At 35.8% G+C, this 20,803-nt stretch overlaps 1 protein-coding gene across 1 annotated transcript in view; it reads left to right on the top strand.

Moving 5' to 3' along the window:
* Positions 1 to 2,997: 2,997 nt before the first annotated feature.
* LOC149785334 (uncharacterized) overlaps positions 2,998 to 20,803 on the top strand; it is a 104,742-nt gene continuing 86,936 nt past the window's right edge. The window contains exons 1-2 of the mRNA XM_089979228.1: positions 2,998 to 4,039; positions 19,896 to 20,017. Of these exons, the coding sequence (XP_089835354.1) occupies positions 3,968 to 4,039; positions 19,896 to 20,017 (194 nt within the window). The 5' untranslated portion in view covers positions 2,998 to 3,967. The remainder of the gene's footprint in view (positions 4,040 to 19,895; positions 20,018 to 20,803) is intronic.

Below are 20,803 nucleotides of genomic sequence, written 5' to 3'. Positions count from 1 at the left end.
AGGAATGACATTAGTAGTATAGAAAAGTACCAATAGAGGAGTATGTGTGTGTGTGTGTGTGTGTGTGCTTTTGGATTTTTTTAACGTAGCTTTAACAATTTTGTTTTATTACTGCTGTTTTGTCAATTTGGTCAGTCTGTCCTACCCCATAACTACACATGTAGAGAAGTAAGAATGGAGATATGATATCATTGGTAAAAACAACTTCTTGTCGACTACACCGTTCTCTTTTCCTGATATTGTTAGTGCCAGATACAATGCTTTCATGTTATAAACAACCTTCCGTACAAGTGTCCAGTAGCGTCGGACACATTGTTCTGTTTTAGATGCCGAGTAACCATTCCTCTCTGAGGGTAAACTTCTCTTGTATGAATCTGAGAAAGAGTCCAATAAAAAAATTCCCTTTTCAATAAAGAAATAAACACACCCAAAATACATATATCTAATAAAGAAGAAACTCTGATGTCTTCTAATAATATTTCTCATATTTTCACTAAAGTACTATCAAACCTGTGCTGAAGATCGCCTCAGTAAGGAGACAAAAAGAAAAATACATTAGATGCGCAAGGAAACATTTACCTAAGGACCACTTGTTTTTAAAAACCACTTTATCTGCGTTCTCAAAGGCGATCTCTTAAGACGATTTCTTGGTATATACTTCCAACATGTAATTTAAAAAAATAAATAATCTGAATCAAACAGACCACAAGTAAGAAATACAGCGTGATCTTCTTTCACGATGTGCTGAATGCAAATAAACACTCGTATATTTGAATTTTTTAAAGCTGATATCAGGTCATTATCCCAGACAACACAGATTTACGACTTTTCAATTAATAATAATAATAATAATAATAATAATAATAATAAGAAGAAGAAGAAGAAGAAGAAGAAGAAGGAGAAAGAAAATGAAATGAACAAGAACAAGAATAACAAGGAGAACAAGAACAAGAAGGATAATAATGATAACGATGATAATGGCGATGATGATGAAAAACATCCGCTCTTAAAACTTTTAAGCTCGGAATTTTTTTGTTAACAACACAGCGAAGGAAACTGTTCAGACTTTAAATCATTTAGAAATAATTGTACAGTACACGATCATTGGTATGTTTATTCCGCTATTTGATAAAAACCCTGTTAATGATTTTTGTGTTTTGTTTTTGTTTTTGCTTATATAACTGGGATATAATAAACGAGAAAGTCAAAGGGAGAAGCACTCGGTATTGATAAAGGTGCATCTTCCGATGTATAAGTTCGGGGATAATATCATTACCGTATAAGATGCACTAATATATATGCAATCTATACCCTAATAACTAGACTCTATTATCTGCATTCCAGTTTTGCATAGTAGTATTAATGGCACGTCGATCGAATATCAACAATCAGAACTTGAAAAGCAATATCTTCTCTTAACCAGTCTATGACTGGTCTAATGCAGACTTCATCAATTCTAATTGGTTGATATGTACCGCGCGCAAACTGACTTCTCACGCAATTATAGGATTACATTTCCTTGACGTCATTCAGGATTTTTAGACTAATTGAATGACGCGTAAGGCTTTCTTCGGCCATGTTTATATTATCTGTCAATTCATATCTGTATTTCAATGAACTTGAGGCAATTGTAGGATCGTCATTTGATGAAAGAACTCCTGGGAGCTGTTGGTCGGGGATGTCAATGGTCAACCGTTTAATGACTTTGTATATCATAGCTATTCGTTAAAGGGGACCCGGGGGCGGAGCTGACGATGCCCCCCCCCCCCATTCATCTCAACAACACGAACTTTTTTATTGATCACTAATCAATACATAAAAAATAATATATGACATTATAGCTCAAAAATGTAATATAAATATGCAGGCGTGGCCCTAGGGCAAGGCAAACGAAGCAAGCGCATTGGGTCCCGCGCTTTCATGAAATCAACTCCCCGCGCTAATCACTTGCTGCCTTGGGCCCCGCACATCCTAGGGCTGGGCCTGTAAATATGCATCAATGCACACATATATCTCTAGCAACACAATACATATACATACACATAACGTAAATGTGTGAATACACGTGCGTAAAGAAATATATACATAACAATACATAACTACAAACATATATGCATATATGTGCACATATACAAAAATTAAAATAAAAATTAACTGTAAAAATTGAAAAAACTACAGGAGCATTTCCTAAAGTAAATTTTCTTTACAATCAGATGGTTAAAAAATGCCGGACCTTTATGACGGCTTCTCACGCCATGGTCTCCATCAGGGGTTCCGTTCCACAGACCCTAGCTTACTTGTTTAGTGCCAACCCCACCGCTCACCATGGCCAATATTTCTGGATCTGCCCTCTGACTTTCATTAATCCTACCCTAAATTTATACATTGATAGTACTTATGATGAACTGGAACAGTCGCAGGAAAAATACCAAAAGCAGAGAACACACATACACAGAGACAAACACACACAAAAGTTATCGTGCACAAGAAAAAATATATATATTTTTGGCATGGAGAAAAAAAAACCTATCAACGATAACGAAATAGTCTAAAACAAAGGAAAAGAACAAAATAACTAGAAATTAACTTAATGTTATAGGAAGGGGTCAATCTTCTAAGAAAAAGGCAGATGATATTTGTTGAAACTAATGTTGATAGACGAGATAGTATATAATTCCAGGAGTTGAGATGAATACATTGTTGTTAAACTCAGTATTAATCGTTCATCACAACACCATAATAAAGCTTTGACGGAAGGTTTCTTTGCGAAAGAAGTTAGTTTGATGTTGCTGCGATTGAGAAAAAAGAAGAAAAGAAAAACACCTTGACGTGATTAGAACAGCTTTTTTTCATTTGTCTGAATTGCGATTACAAATCTGAATTGATTATTTTAAGAACCGACCAGTGTGTAAGATTCACGAAACAGATATGCTTTTTTATGAGAACATTTTGCCTAACTAATAGCATGCACATATGATGAACGCATGCTGCAGGTTGTCTTCGCGTGGAAATGTTTGGTTAAGGGATGGGAGGCATGTGGTGTTTTACTCCAATCAAGCGAGTCCTATTGGAATTCAAGCTCAGTAAAGCTTATCAATGAGTAAACAAGTAGAGTTTTATTGCACTGAGTAGAATAGGAACTTCGCTGACTCCTGTTTGCTTTTATTGAATTTCCAAATAACGTGTCGTCCAAGTTCAGTGCAAAACCAGTGTACTGCGATATACCCATTGCGAACAACACCGCTTTCGGTTTGTGCTGGAATTACTTGATTAATGTTAATCAGATTTTACTACGACTGTTACATAAGGACGTTAACCGGAAATGAGATGAGGAGGTAGTTAGAAGAAAAACTAAATCCTTCTGTTCAGTTAAGAGAAGAATCGACACGTCAGATAGTTTAGAAGTATAGCAATAAATATTGGCCTCACAACAGTTTGATTAGTGCGGATCAATCTTCAGCTGCAGTTATGAGATCGCCGCTAGAAGAACGCCTTAAATGAATCTTGGAACATTCGACTTTCTGGAGAACTCGCACCAGGTGAAGGAATTCTATTTCATTATTTGAGGATAAAGTGGAAATTGTGAGAGAAGGAATACAATTTAGATGATGATAAAACATAAACAAAACTTTGCTCCATGTACGGTTTGTATGTTTTTAAAAAGGATTTACATAGTTTCATCGACTTGAGAAAAAAATTACCGGTGTACCTTTGTTGATTTCCTGCAAGTTTTAATTGAATAATTTGCTGTTTTCAATGTGACGAAAATTGTACTTTCTTTGGGGGTGAAAACTGTACTGAAATGTCAAGGTTTACATTTCTTTCCCTTTCTTCGCCGATTCTGGTACGGCTAATTGGTATGTGAATTACGTTGTAAATAGACGCTAAGTGACCTGACGCTGAATACGTACATTTTGTTTCTTTGGATTACAATTTGATGTAACTCTCATCTTGTCTTGAAGCAAAGATGGCAACACTTCAAGTCCCGAAACTTAAAAAACGGAAATGGGGCAAGCCGAAAGAAGGGGAGAGTTTGAAGGTAAGAAGACCTTCTATTTCCTACTCACCAAGAATGCGTGTGATTTTATGCCTGATCATTATCGTCATCGCTTTAGTTGTTTCTCATTCATTTATCACTCTTTGTCTCTGTCCTTATCTCTGTCTCTGTCTCCCTCTCCCTCGTTTTCCTCATCCTGAATGGGGTGTAAATATGTCTCTTTATATGAAAAATGTATCGAATAATGCTAACTTTTATCAGTAGTCAGCTAATATATGTGTGTGTGTGTGTGTGTGTGTGTGTGTGTGTGTGTGTGTTAGAGAGAGAGAGAGAGAGAGAGAGAGAGAGAGAGAGAGATTTGTATTTTTAAGGTAGCTACTATGTCTGCAGTGTGGCAGTTTATAGAGCTGTCTCGCACTGGGGCATCATATCCCACCAAGTCACATTATCCTGACACCGGGCCATGCGGTCCTAACACTAACCTCTTAATGCTGAGCGCCAAGCGAGGCAGCTGCTAGTGCCATTTTTATAAGTCTTTGGTATGACGCAGATGGGGTTCGAACCCGCAATAGTCAGCTAATTTTTAAATTTCTGTAAACTGCTGGAGAATAACGCAGTTAAGTAACTTTGCTATCCAATACAGTTTGTCCACAGTTCTAACTTCTTCAAATACTTAATGCAATGTGTGGATATATATATATATATATATATATATATATATATATATATATATATATATATATATATATATATATATATATATATATATATATATATATATACGTATTCAGAGACAATAAATTTATATTAATGTAGACCGATTACATATTATATGTACTCACGTCATCTTAGAAATCGTATACTCCCGTGTGCAAAACCATAAGTGTGTATATATATATATATATATATATATATATATATATATATATATATATATATATATATATATATTATGCATGATTCGTTTGTCTCGTTTCTTTGCCATAATTATCTTCATCACCACCATCATCGTCATCATTATCATCCTCACCACCACCGCCATCATCGTTTTCGTCGTAATCGTCACTGGCATCTCTACCATTATCACATCTGTCATTTCGATGTCAGCTACAAAACAGCGAGTCAATAAAAATATACAAAGTAAAATTGACAAGCAGTAAAGAGGAATTGAAAACGGATGTTTACAGTAAAAACTCAGACACTCAAAGAAGACGAGGGCTATAAATTACTTTCATTATAATTTTCAGTTACCGACTAACTCCCAGACACCGAGTGTCCTTAACTCGTTATTTATCTCCAGAAACTGCGCAATGAAGGTCATCCTTTTCATTTTCATGACATTTATTTCATGTAATCAATTACATTTGATATTTTAACGATATTTACAAATATGTGTTCCTAGAATCGAAGTCACGAACACGGAGTAATTTACATGACAATGCAATATATTCAAAACTGGAAATATGAGCAACTTGCAAATAAAACGCGAACGAGTGAAATTTTCCCATGTATAGATTTTCCCCTTGAACAAATACTTTACAGTTTAGAAAAGCACATGCAATGGCAGTGGAAAATTATGACATATTAATTTCTGTCAAAGTATTGTGTTTTTTTCAGGACTCAAAAGTCATTGCTAATAACTATATTCTCTTCAGGCAGGCAACATGACGTCAGTAGGAACAAATAATCTACCGTTTATTTGATACGGGAGAGGAGTGTTGCTGTAGTACACTTCGAACCCCCCCCCCCCCCATATTCTTAAATTAAAAATAAAATAGGAAATTGTCAACTGTCGGTTAAGAATCATGATGAACTCTTGGTTTTGACAACTCATCAATTATATATAGAAAAAATTCGCACATTATATATTTGTTTGTGAACATATTTGTAATAGGGTCAGTGTTTGGTTTACAATACAGGTGGGTTATTTAGTGCCGAGGCAATTGGAGCAAAGACACACTACGGTAACCAGACTGGGCTGATCCATTGATAGTATTCGTACCTACATCATTTCGATTGCCAGTCTGGCATGCTAACCACTCAGCCACTGCGACTCCATAATACAGACAGGTCACAAAACAGGTGCACATGACATATGCGTTGATGTTTAAACTTTATACCAATTCACATGATGTGTACGATGTATAATAAATATAAATGGCATGCGTATATATTGTGTATGATATAAATGATATAGGTAAATAATACATTAATTAACAGCTTGTAGATTTAACAGGTTTCGTTATTTAAATCCATTTGTTCATGCAATATCTATCAGCTGAATATTTACATCTGACATGTATCTACGAAGCTTTGACGTGTATCTACGAAGCTTTTACGTGTATCTACGACGCTTTGACGTGTATCTACGAAGCTTTTACGTGTATCTACGACGCTTTGACGTGTATCTACGAAGCTTTTACGTGTATCTACGAAGCTTTTACGCGTATCTATGACGCTTTGACGTGTATCTACGAAGCTTTTATGCGTATCTACGACGCTTTGACATGTATCTACGAAGCTTTTACATGTATCTACGACGCTTTGACGTGTATCTACGAAGATTCTTAAAAATAAGTTTCAAAACCGGCGATTCTTCATACAGTATCCTCGACAATACTTCCAATTTAAGAACAATCGGTACATGTTTTAGAAAATAAATTTTGTTTTTATGACGCATTAAAGAAGTTACTTTTATTTGTTCGTCATGGTAATTGTTTGAGGCAGTGGTAAGCATTCCGGATTCGCGGCCAGAAGTCTGCATGTTGGAATCCTAACCAGACATGACCGGGAATAAGAGAATCCATCATATGCATCGGTATAAGGTAGAAAAATTCAAACCGAGCGGCAGAATTTTGCGTCAGAAACTCGGCAATGCCTCGTGTCTGATGCAACATCTTGATCTCGAGGGTGGGAGTGTTCTATCCTGCACTAAAGCATAATGTTGGATTCTTTTTTCACATTTCTGTACGAAAACCGAAGGTCGAAGTAAAAATGGCGTGTTCTGAATACTACTGTAACTTTCAAACGGCAGAACACCCATTGAAAATTTCCTTACCCTAAGATAGAGCATTGAAAGTTAGGGTTACACTGAAAAATTCAGTGTAATATTTTAAAGAGCAGTGTCTGAAATTATTATTATAATTGTAATACGCAGCGTCTGAATTGTGTACTATAGACAACTTGCATAATGATACAAATCTGAACAGGTAAAACATATTAAGTTCATTTTTATTGATATGATTAAACGAGGCAGACAAAAATAATGAAATAGTCCTCGAGTCAACATTGATCTAGAATGTATTTACCCTTCAAAAATACCAATGAGGATATGATATATATATATATATATATATATATATATATATATATATATATATATATATATATATATATATATATATATATAACGTTTACAGCATAAAACCTTTTCAACTCGAAATGGACTAAAGAATCCGTGCATGTAACTAGGTCGATCAGTGCGATACGGCCTGTTTGTGGAACACAACTTCAACCAATACTCCCTTTAGTAGCAAATATGTTACAATTAATGTTCATCTTGGGGTTTTTTTAAGTGGTGATTGAAATTGGGAAATTCGTGCTATTTTCTGTACACGATACTCGCAGTAGAAGGTCAAACTAGTTCAAGAATCAGGATAAAGGTAATGTGTGAAGCAGGATAGAGTCATCCTGCACCGGTTTTCCACACTGGAAAGCACGATCAGACTCACATAGCAATTTGAGAAGCCCTTCTTGGCGTGTCTCTGTTGCCTTGCACGTTACACTCATTGCCTTGGCACAGTATAGTCTATCACAGTGGGTGGCAACGTACGGCACGCGTTCCACAAGATGGTACGTCAAGAGGTTTGTGTGGCACGCGAAGGGCAGCCAAAAATCTCGATTTTAAAAGTGTCACTCTCTTACTGGTGGCACGCGCTCGTTCGTTTTGGAATTAATCCGTGGAAAAAGTGGCACGCTATGTAAAATAGGTTGCCGATCCCTGGTCTATCATGAATTAATGTGCCTTTAAACACGAAATCGAACCAAAAAGTCCTAAGGCGTATATATGGTTCACTTAAATTGTAAAACAAATATATTTTGACATGTGCCTTGAAATAATACTGTAATTAAACGGAGAAATATGCACAGAATTCTCGAAATCCACCAGGAAATTTGTAGATAAGGACTCGTTCATTCCCATTTCTTTGCGCCGATAGTCTACGCAAAGAGAATCGCCATGACATAAACTTGTAACGTCAGGTTGTTACATTAAATTAGTTAATGATACACACCACGTAGTAACACCAATTGATTTGTTTTTGTTTGAAAGCTTTGATTCCGGAAGAATTTTTCTATTCCTTTGAAGAATCGCATATACTGAATCGCATGCCCACTCCAATCTCCTGTCCATCTTTGAAATTGGTGGATAGCTACCTCGAGCAGCCATTGCAGTCTCATACATGACAATGCATTATTGAGCGGAAATGACTTTACTCACAAGTACCTCAAATCACTTCCTTCATTTACCATTTTGCTACACTTAATTCCGTTTATGGCATAAGTCAAAATGATATGGGAGGCATGATAAGTGATGCAGGAAATATTTGTGAGTGTGTTGCAGACTACCCATTATGGCTTTTGGATATAATACACAAATGCAAATACAATGATTTGCAAACTGGCTGCGCCTTTCCAAAATGAAATTAATGACATCTGCTGTCAAAAAACATCGTCATTAGCAAGCGTCGGGTTTCAAAAGCCAACTTCAAAGAGAAAAGTACTGTGCAATTTTACATTGCAAATATAGTAGTCGACCTTTACGCTCTTAAAAAAAAAAAAAAAAAAAAAAAAACCAACAACAACAAAAGAGAAGTGCCAAAATATTAAACATAAGACCGTACTAGATAGTATCGAGAGTTAACCGAATGGAGAACCGGAGCATTAAACTATTTCAACAGGGGAACCGGCAAATAAAAGGGACTGTAACCTATTTTTTAAAGTACTAAATCGCTCTTTATAGTCACATAAACAAAATTTATTATTCAGTAAATGCGCACAATAAAACTTTGATCATGATACACTTAAATATACGTTCGAGTAAAAATCGTGTTATGATGTCACCTTCGGAAACATGCAATCACCTACCTTCAGATGGGGGGCCCCGAGTGGCCGAGTGGTCTAAAGCGCTCTCCGTTACGGATCATTGCCATCTCACCTCTGTCTGCGTGGGTTCGAGTCTCGGATTCGGCCAATGTGGGTATGTGAGAAAGCTTGCCAGTAGCTTCTCGAGGGTCGGTGGTTCTTTCTGGGGTTTTCCCGGGTTCTTCCTCCACCATTAATACTGGCCGCCATGTATAGTCTATCGTGAGCTGAAAAATGGCGTTAAACCCTACAACAACAACAACAACCTTCAGATGGAGTAGTACTGATTTTACGATGTAGAGGGATACAAACATGGCGACATCATAGAAGTTGAAAAATTGTACGTATCAGAAACCGAGACAACAAACTATTGATATAGTTCAAAACAGCAAATCTTCTCTAAGCTCATTCCTGACAGTGAATAATAACTACTGCATCTTAGAAATAAAGTTTGTTTGCTTGTTTGAGTTTTTGTTCTTCAAAAAACCAATTAAATAATATTCCGTGATTTGATGTTGTGTTGCTGAAGACGCTGATATGCGGATTGATGATTGAACACGTGATCTGAATGCATCCAAGTGGATTATTGTCATGTGGTAGTTTTGTCATTAATAACCTTACTGTCTCATTGCACTCGAACAATATGCTATTGAAAAGTGAATCTGAATTTATTTTGTTAAGTTCGAATTTTGTTCTCAAGAGGATATAATGTTTAAAGGTCACTATGTATGTATGTATGTATGTATGTATGTATGTATGTATGTATGTATGTATGTATGTATGTATGTATGTATGTATGTATGTATATGTGTGTGTGTGTGTGTGTGTGTGTGTGTGTGTGCGTGCGTGCGTGTGTGTGTGTGTGTGTGTAGCTCAGTGTTTAATTCTATTTGTCTACCGATTGAGGTTTCGTGCACCTCGATTTGTAACATCGTTTTATGGGTAAAGATCATGGCCGTGAAGGTTGGGGTGTTGGTGAATGCGAGCTTGGCTAAATTTGCTGTTACTTGCTGCATGACTTTGATTTCGACTTGGAACGAATTATAACTCTCTGACGTGTTAGATTAGTTTGGCTTTTAATGATAACAGTCACATTATCCTGACACCAGGCCGACCAGTCCTAACACTAACCTCTTAATGCTGAGCGCTTAGTACCATTTTTGACTCCGCTTGGGATCGAACCCACGACATCCCGCATCAGAGGCGGACGCTCTAATCACTAGGCGACCGGAGCGGCCTCACATATATTAGTGTAGAAAACTTGGCGTATATTTTTAGATCCGAGAGAACAACACCAACAAGAATCCTTTTACAACCCCATGAATATACGTTTTAAACATTAACCAAAGAATTGGCTCATCACATGATTGAAAACTATCAGCTGGCGTTTCAAAATCTATACCTTCAAACGTGAAATGTGAGATATGATCTCAATTTATTTTAGGTAAATGGCACGATTTTACTATCTAATTATAGGCGACTTCATAACCTACTTTCACTTATCAATAATTGGATCATGCGCGCGCGCGCACACACACACACACACACACACACACACACACACACTTACATCGGTATGTACGGATAGTAACAAAAGTGTCAATGAAAATGCCATCTAAAAATGAACAATAAAATGAAAGCTAATTTTATTGACTCATTTACTGTGTATAGCTGTTTATTTCCATGTGCCTACTTTGCATCGGAAAAGTGGCTCGTGCACCCGTAGAACAATTGATGTTTATATTGACACTTATCTTGTTTACACAATGAGTGGAAGAAATAGCTACAATCATATCGATTAATCACCCAACCCGTATAAAGCAGACTTAAAGTCTATGTAATTAATTATTTCGGAAAAGAAACAACATTTTATTTTAAGACCGTCAATAAGTGTACTTTAATAGACACAACAGTGTCTGTTGTCTTAAGAAGAAACATCCTTATTGACTTACTGAATAAATTTCAGGCTTTTTATTTTCTGTCATGCCTTTCCAAACTTTCGTTTGCTATACTACACACGGTATTTTTGCTTCCTGTACATTTCATGTCTGTTATGGAAAAAATATTTTTGCTTTTAATGAAGGAAAACTCCAAACACCCACATCACTCCGACAAAAATAGTCGATGCTAATATATATATATATATAGTGTGTGTGTGATTGACCTTTTTTTAAACCTTTATCTGTAGCCAAGGGTATGAAATGGGCCTGCAAGACTAGTGTCATGTAGTATAAACATGTTTACTTGGCTTTGAGTTCTAGATACAATCTTAATTCTGACCCTAGAAGATTCGAGAAAGTTTTGTTTGTTTTGTTTTTTACCGTGTTTATGAACTTAATTAAGATACCCCTCATCCTGTTTGTCATTTTGTGTTTGAAGTTATTCATAAAGGAAAATTAAACAGAAATTTTTTTATTCCTACTTTAACATCTGACTAGTGTAATCAATGTTTTAGTTGTGTTCAGTTTTTAAGTTGAGATTATTTATTTAAATTATTCATTGGAATTACAAACTGCTCTTTGACTTTAGAACAAAATCACTATTTTGGGATTACTGTGAATTCATTTAGAGACATTTTGGGAGATTTTCAAGGCTGTTGGTACATCAGCACTTTAAAAACTGGAATTCGTTCAGATCACCACTGAAATTCATTCGGAATAATCTGTAATTTTGAAATTGTGATATAACTTTTCGTACTGTGTGGGCATTTAATTCACAATACTGTAAGTTCTTTTGAAATTTTCACTTTGGAGGGAAATAAATTACTTGTTGAATTTTACAATACTTCTTGGATTTCGCTCTTTTCTGTTACATCGTTTCAGACGTAAAGAATGAATATATATATATATATATATATATATATATATATATATATATATATATATATATATATATATATATATATATATATATATACATATATATACATATATATACATATATATATATACATATATATATATATATATATATATATATATATATATATATATATATATATATATATATATATATATATATATATATATATATATATATATATATATATATATATATATATATATACGGAGATAAGGGGAAAAACTGAAATATACTGAATATAAACAATTGTAATTTTTATATGATTTAGAATCTTCAACCATGGGCCTCTCATCGGTATCTTTTTATGACTTCAGTTTGATCTATTATTAAGAGCAATTGTAATGCGAATAATTGTGCTCTTGCAGGGAAGAGTGGATTCGCAAACAAAAAAACAACAGCAGATGTTATATTCAGGTGCAAATATCCTGTAAACTGCGGTGTAATTCTTACGTAAATGCTACGTAATGAAGTCATAAACTATGACGGACATCTTAATGTAAATACGGTGACATAAATAAAACAAAAATATTGGCGTTTTGAAGACTAAATGCATACAATATTAACAAATTATGCGTCATTGTTTCACTAACATGTGCGTAAACAAGTCGAAAATAAATCGCATTTTCCTCATCTTTTTCCGGGTTTCAACTTAAAAAAAATTATTATCAATTATCAGGAGAAAGCATTGGACATATTGTTTCCGAGTTCCTGAATAAACTTTGTAATCATCAACAATGATTAGAAAGAAACAGAAACGTACTAACAACTTTATTCGTTTATTATTTCATTTCCTTGTCGGTAAATCACATGATACGTTCTCGAGTTCCGATTGGTTAAAGACGTGTTTATTTTAGAAAAGTACGTATTTCCTCCTGATTCCTTGGTATTATATTTGGAAACGGACAATACAACTGTCCCAGCGGGTACCATTAATACGCGCCAATGTTATATGATGTCAGATGACGTCATTAAATGCACTAAATCTAGCATTCCTTTCTCTTCTGGACCTGTCCTCCTACGGTGTTTTCTGGTGGAATTTAGTGACCAAGTTAACTGCTAGATACTATATCCCACCAGACAACACGACTGTGGTAAACAGTTCCCAAAGGAAATAATATAATAATAGCATCAGTCATTGCACGATTATAAATATCCCTTTCATTAACAATGATAGTCATAATATTAAGATCATTAGTTCCATATCATGTCAAGTGTTATTTAAATAGTGTCTGGTTTTTTTTTTGCATGTATAAATTGTGCACGTGCTTGTGATGTTGAGGAAGATAAAATATGTGATGTTTCGATTGATTTCCTTTTATTGTTTACTTGGTCTAAATACGTTATAAACGTGTTTTAAGCGATAACGTTTAATTTAATAGGAAAAAAAAATCAATGAGAAGGTTTGTTTAGTACTACCAACTCCAGTTTCTCAAAAGGGATCAACTTGAATATAAATCAAACTTGCTTCACTCGTCAGAAGATAATTTATTAAAATTTGGATAAGCCAGTAAACCATGTACAACATATACGTATTGTAAATAAATACACACGCCACCGCCACCACACAATAACGAGCGCCAAAGATTCGTAACTTTTCCGAGAGTATTTTTTTTTTTTTTTACTTTCTTTTTTAGAGTTGGTTAAAACTTTACACTGGCAACGCTTAAAATGCAGTAGGTTCCAGGGGCTTTGCTACCGGGCCCCCAGCAGGGGTTTCATCCCACAGACACATTGCCTACTTGTGTAGCCACCCTAAACAATATTCAACGATAGTTTTGGATCCAGCCAGACCCCTAATACCATGTACCATATTCTATGAATTACATTACTCGTGATAAAACTGAAAACGAAAATCATAGCAACGAAAGCTCAGTTCGAGGCTTTACTCACTCGAATATCACATGCTGTTTGGAGTTAACGACAGTTTCTAATGAATGTGGTCTTATTACAGTTAAAAGAAAAACACAAACATATTGATTCTCGTCGCAATGGCTCTAAATTGTGAACTGCGTATTTCATTACCATTTCGAAAAAGTATTCCGTCTAATGTCGCATACAAAGACGAGAAACAGTACTAAAAGAAACGTATGTTAATCAAAGTACCCATGATACTGATGATACCGTTAGAAGAGAGTAGTGGAAGGCATAAAAGATGAGAGATGATAAAAAGTTCAATATTGATTGTTGATAAATCCATTTTTCAAGTTGGATACAAACTGGGTCAGAAATATGTCTTCCAGAATGCAGGACGGACGCAGTGCCATTCAGGTAACGCACTTCGTCTTATGACAAGCAGAGCTAACGATGACGTGGAATGATGGAAATTTCATTCAAAGCTTGATCAATACAAAGAGATCCCTTTTTATTGAGCCTTACCCCCATCCTCTTATTTTGCGAAGAAAGTAACAAGCTTTAACATTAGGCTTAATCTTTAAAAAGTGAAACAGTGACCTTAATCTAGTTACATGTACGGATGCGGAAAGTTGCTTTTCCGTAGAATATCGCAAAGCTTGATGCTATGGAACAGATGATGAATTGCATTTCCTGTTAGTCTGTATTAGTTGGTGGGGTGGTGGTGGGCTCTAACACTTTGGTAAATATATAAAAAGATTTTCATTATTTTAATAACCAAGTAAATGTAATGCCCAGATCACAGTTCCTGTACAAGTGGAACCTATACACAAGATTCCATCGATGCTGAAGAAGGGCGGTAATCACCAGAGAATATTATATTTCATGTTAGCTGCAATTTTCTTTTTCTTGAGGAGCTTGCCTTGCATATAGTTTCCATATTCTGGGACGGTATATCTTACTACACCTCTGTTGCACAACTCAGTACATTATTTTCATTCAGCATACATCACGGGCCTTTGAGTGTTTTCATTGGAGTGCATGCGAGTGGATTCAAAATAAAAACGCTGCCGGTACGCTTTGACGATCATCTTAATTTCTATAATTGTGTTACAAAATTATTTCGTGTTCTATGGACGGGATTCAGGGTCTATGTTGTACTTTAGCACGTAGCATCTTAAAAATCGCGGCTATGCTATAAAACCGGGTTATGGCATCTGGTTCCATTTTACATGGTCCGCTGTCGAGCAAACATCACTCTTCTCTATCTGATGTGTTGTTTCAGTTCAATTGTTGTTTCAAGAAATAATGATAGTTAGGAGCGGTCCGAGGAATGTCTAGGCGATTCATAAGTAGCTTGCAATTTGACTGGTCAGTGGTACCTACGATTAAGGATAAGTACTTATTAATTGAAAGTAGCTGATAGATTGTTTAGCATACAGTGTTGAAGACAACATGACAATTAACTAACAATAGTCTTTTTATGTCTAATTTTATCGGCGTGATAAGTAAACGACACCTCACAAGCCAACGAAGCCAAAGCCAAAAAAGAGATCCACCCTCCCATTTTATGGCTAGGTTGGACGTGAATCTCGACTTTTTACACAAATATAACTCCAGCAAATGTTTATTTGTGTGTTTGTTTTGCAATGACGTGTTAACACTGCCATTATTATACATAGTGGTATTAATAGTTGATTCGATTAGACTTTGATTTTTCTTGATTTCTCTTTGTAATGCGAACCAAAGTAAATATCTACTCTTCGTAGTAAGGAGTCAGAAAGTATAATTTCTCAAGCTTTTCAAACGCATAATTCATAACCTTTACTTGTAGACAGTGTAAATTATTCCATTCTGTAAAAATGGCTTATCGGCCCTGTGCGCTAAATGCTTAATAAAGCATTTCTGAGCATCGCCTATTTCTGAGGTACCTTAAATAAATCTGTTGAAGCAAGCCAGAATTTTATAATTTTAGAATTCTTTATATAGGCAATAAGATTTCAAAATCTATAATGCTTTAAAGACAAGCAGACAATACAATCTCAAGGTACTTACCAATCAGCTCTTTCAAGCACAAATGTGATCACGTGACTGTTCATCATAACCTGAATGACTGCTCAACATAGATTTACTGTGGAACAAGCAGAAATTTGCTTATTTTTTTTCCATATTTTTTAAGATCAAAACCAACAATTGTGTAGTTCTCTAATGCATGCAGATGCTGCGTAAAATGTCTAATCAAACACTATGATAGCAACTATGGAATAAATATTTAACTATTTTTAAATAATTCTGACTTTTGTTTCGACTGGAGGGTCAACTTTTAGCATCGGTTGAACTTACACCATACCAGTGGGTACGCCTTATCAATGATATAGAAATGAAGTGGCAACACGGAAGAGAGAGTCTGGATGATTTCATATCAAAGACAAACAACTTACATCCTTCAATAAAATTCACAGCAGAAGTCTTCAGCTCCAACCACGTTTTCCTGGACACAACCACCAAACTGGTAGAAAACAAACTCCGTGCAGTCATCTACTAGAAACCAACCGACAAACACCAGTATCTATTCCTAACCAGCTGTCATCCAAAACACGACATTAGGAACATCCCATATAGGCAGGCACAGAGGATACGCAGAATTTGCTCCGACGATGAAACATTCCTAAAAGGTCTGGAGAGCTATCTAAACATTTAATTTACCGAGGCTACGACAAAGACCTGATTGCAGAGGCAACTCAAAGGGCTAAACAAAAAAACTGCGATGACTTACTAAAATATGGAAAGAAGGAAAAGGCTGATAGGATACTATTTATCCTGACCTACCATCCAGACAATCCCCAAAGTAGGTAAAATCATTGGGAAACATTGGACCATCGTGGAATCGTCGGACGTACTAAAGTTACTCCTTCCAAACAAACCTGTAGTTGCCTACTGAAGACCAAACAAAAAATCAAGGACATCCTAGTCAGTGCGAAGCTAACGTCAATCACTAATCAAGACCACCCTAATCAATCTGGCTCCTGTGGCGATAAAAGTGCAAAACCTGTCAACATATGATAGAGACCAGGACATTTTCTAGCACAGTGACCAGAGCACATACATGGTTCAAACAAAACGTGCAAAACAGAGAATGTAATTTATCTCATCACATGTAAGATCTGTAGCCTTCAATATGTCAGAGAAATTGAAAAGCTACACAAAAGGATCATCCTTCATAGATCTGACTGGATGACAAAGAAGCTGTACAGAAGCCCGGTTGCAGAAAACTTCTCCTACCCTGGAGACACTTTCAGTGATATAACACTTATTGTAATTGCTCACAACCCCAACTGGAGTTCCGAAACCAGGAATCTTATTGGATACGCCGCCTTAGAACATTGAAACCAAGCGGTTTAAACCAAGAAGAATAGAAAAAGACAGCCATGCACAAATAAAACCATCTTTTGCAGCGGACACATTTTCTCTTAAATAATTCTCTAAATTTGCTTAATAGCCTGTAATTGCTGCTATAACAATGAAATATCCTGGATATAATTTGTCCTTACATAAATTTACATAAAACAACATATGTAGTTATGGCTCATCGATTTCTAGGTCAATTAAAATATTTTCCAGCATCTGCAACAAATTGAAATAAACTAGTTGAGACATAACACATTTAAAGGTTCAATTCCTGTAGAAACAGCCATGTAAAGTTTTGCAAACACAATGGTTTTTGTGTTATATTTGTTTGTCTTGTCTATGTTTTGCATTTGCCTTTGAAAAAGACTCATTGAGAGTCGAAATCGCTTTGGCTAGTTAGATACTAGTTTTGCACTGTTCGTTGTCAGTGTATTGCAACAATCGAGTTTGCGTTGTGAAGTCATTTTTGCTAACTTTCTAAGGCCTAATTACATCACCTTGCTGCGCTGTTCTTAATCCCATTTTCTTGCTTTATTTAAGTGGTAACGATTCGCATAAGGTAAAGACTATGATTTGGTTTATGAACATTAGTACCATCATGACTTTACACAGCCGTACTTATACTATATGGTCAAAACCTTGAGAATCATGTACATGTTTTTTCAAAATTGTGTGGGTTTTTATACACAAATGTTAGAAATTTAGAAGGCATGTTTTCGTGAAACAAAGCTGTTTTTGGCCTTTTGTAACTCCTAAAAAATTTCTAAAATGCCATGAAACCTTTCTGTACATAAATACATATGTATGCAAGAAGAATTTGTGCAAGATAGCATCGTATGCACGTAGAATTCCAGGAAATATTTGTAACAGGCTGAAAACTGTTTGTTGAAAACTATATGGTAACGCGAGGCAAAAATGAACAATAATCTGAATGATAACACACACACACATGAACACACACACTTTATTTAATCATCTTGTTTTGTTCGATTGTTGCATGGTAGAGTCATTGCCAATGACGATTAATAAGGAGTGCATCCTAATTGTTCTTTAAGGTAAGTGAGTGTATGCGTCTGACTGAGTAATAAGTGATCAAGTGCTTTATCACCCCCTTGTGATTTATTCTGCCTGAGAGGTATAACAGCTGGAATAAAAGTATATCCCAACAGTGGTAATGGTCGTCTATCTGCAGACTGATTACTTAATTCATATTAATTACAGACTGGGTAGAATTTTCATCAATCTGTTAGTTTATCAATGCTTCAAAATTTTTATTTCTAGTATTAAAATGCATCATCTACTAATTCATCTCCAATGTTCACATAAACAGAGTTAGCATGTCCGTCATCGTGAGCTTCATTCAAAATGCTTCCTGGACATCGCTGCCAAAATACTTTATAAACATACACTGCAACAACAACAAAATGCATACCGATATAGTTTTTTTTTACAATGTTCTGGAATACGTCATAAACCTCCTTCCACGCTGACTGTTTGTTCTTCAAGAGAAATCTTGATTGAAACACCCATCAAATGTCGATTGATTGGCGGAAATGATGAATCATTCGGAAAGCTCGACATTGTCCAACACGTATAGATGATAAACTGGTGATAGCTCGAATTCTGAGAATATTGAGCCTAAAACATGTTTTGCATTTACAGCTGTGGGCAAAAACATACATATCTGATATGTTATTATAATTGCTTATATTATTTATATCAGCACTACTTTTTAATATCGGAAGTTTGCATATCGATACGTTCACAAGTTAGACTGCACAGGACAGTGATGTATTCTTAGTTGTGTGTGTGTGTGTGTGTGTGTGTGTGTGTGTGATTTGGATATTTAACATAGCTTTAACAATTTTTCAGTCATATCGCTACGATGTCTTCAGTGTGACAGTTGATAGTAATGTCTAACGATGGGACTTTATGAAGCAGACATATAGCATCATGTCCCACCTAGTAACATTATCTTGATACCAGGCCAACCATTCCTAACACTAACCTCTTAATGCTGAGTGCCTGGCGAGGCAGCTGCTGGAACCATTTTAATAAGTTTTTGATATGACTTGAATTCCCGCATAAGAGGCGGACGCTGTAACCACTAGGCCACTGGAGCGGTGTATTCTTAATTGAAAAATCTGCAAAGAAAAACATTATTGATACCTTGTTTGATATATATTACTGGCATATAGATACATTTTTTGATGAATACTGCCAGTCAGAGTCCCTTCTTTCTATATTCACAATTACAGTTACTGGGCTGTAAGTAGAGGTATGGAATGTTGCGCTTAAAGTTGAATTCCTTTGTTTCTGTCTGATTACAAAAAAGAAAGTTATTGTTCTAACATTGTGCAAAAAGGTACGTTGACGTTAATTAGATACAGAATTGACTTTTCTAGCAGAAGAAACTTTTCAGATTCTACTTGCCTCACCAAGACGTCCAAAAACTTGATACACTCTTGTATCACCAAACTGTGATATTATGGTGACATTGTTAACTGTTCATGGCCTGTAGTGTGTTTATTTGTCTTGACATTTGTACACAATTAAAATCCCTAACTTAAAACCTTCATCTTCTTCCTCCTCCTCCTCCTCATTATTATTATTATTATTATTATTATTATTACAGATGTTGGCCGCAGGCTCGCTGGCTTTTGCCAAGGCCTACAGTTCAGTAGAAAAACTTGAACATCAACTAGAGGCTGAGATTCAAAAGGACAGAGAGTCCATTCCAAAGACAGGCTTAGCCAGGTAAGTCTGTCGGGTCTGTGTCCAACGTAATATTTACAACTCAAGGGAAGATCGTGGTGGACTTGTTAAGAGAGAGAGAGAGGGAGAGAGAGAGAGAGAGAGAGAGAGAGAGAGAGAGAGAGAGAGAGAGAGAGAGAGTGTGTGTCTTAGGCCCACGACTTAATCAAAACGAGTGTAATGACATTATCTGATGAGTTTGTATTGACCGTTGCTCATCAGCGACTGTTGCATTCAAGGTGCAAGTTTGACTTGAACTGGATCCAATCACCCCAGAAACAAGAAGCCAAAGCAATGCATTCATTTTTTAAAAAAGCCATTCATAAGTACTAAACAATATTTTTGGACATCGGGGAACTAAAAAATCGATTAATCCACTTTTACGTTTTGCGGTTCGATGAGATCATTCTACACAGAATACAATATTTTTTTTAGCCATGTGTAATTTATTCGATTCCCTGGCCGGTTAAATTGCCTAGTGGCTAATGATGCCATTCCGTGGCCCGGTTAAAGTGACCCATGTCTAGTGATGCCATTCCATGGCCAGGTTAAATTGCCCTATGTCAAGTGATGCCATTCCATGGTCCGGTTAAATTGCCACATATCTAGTGATGCCTTTCCGTGGCCCGAGTAAATTGCCCCACGTCTATTGATGCCATTCCATGGCCCGGTTAAATTGCACAATGTCTAGTTCTTTGGTAGTTTCGGCTACAGATGATATAAATTATAATATCCAATTATTACACGTGGCCACCAGGGAATCAATTGGCAAACATTGAAAGACAAAGA

This window comes from Sinohyriopsis cumingii, chromosome 13 (assembly GCF_028554795.1).
Source record: "Sinohyriopsis cumingii isolate HCF-2022 chromosome 13, ASM2855479v2, whole genome shotgun sequence".
Taxonomy (NCBI): Eukaryota; Metazoa; Mollusca; class Bivalvia; order Unionida; family Unionidae; genus Sinohyriopsis; species Sinohyriopsis cumingii.
The sequence above is the reverse complement of the archived record's forward strand: the minus strand, read 5'-3'. Positions and strand labels throughout refer to the sequence as shown.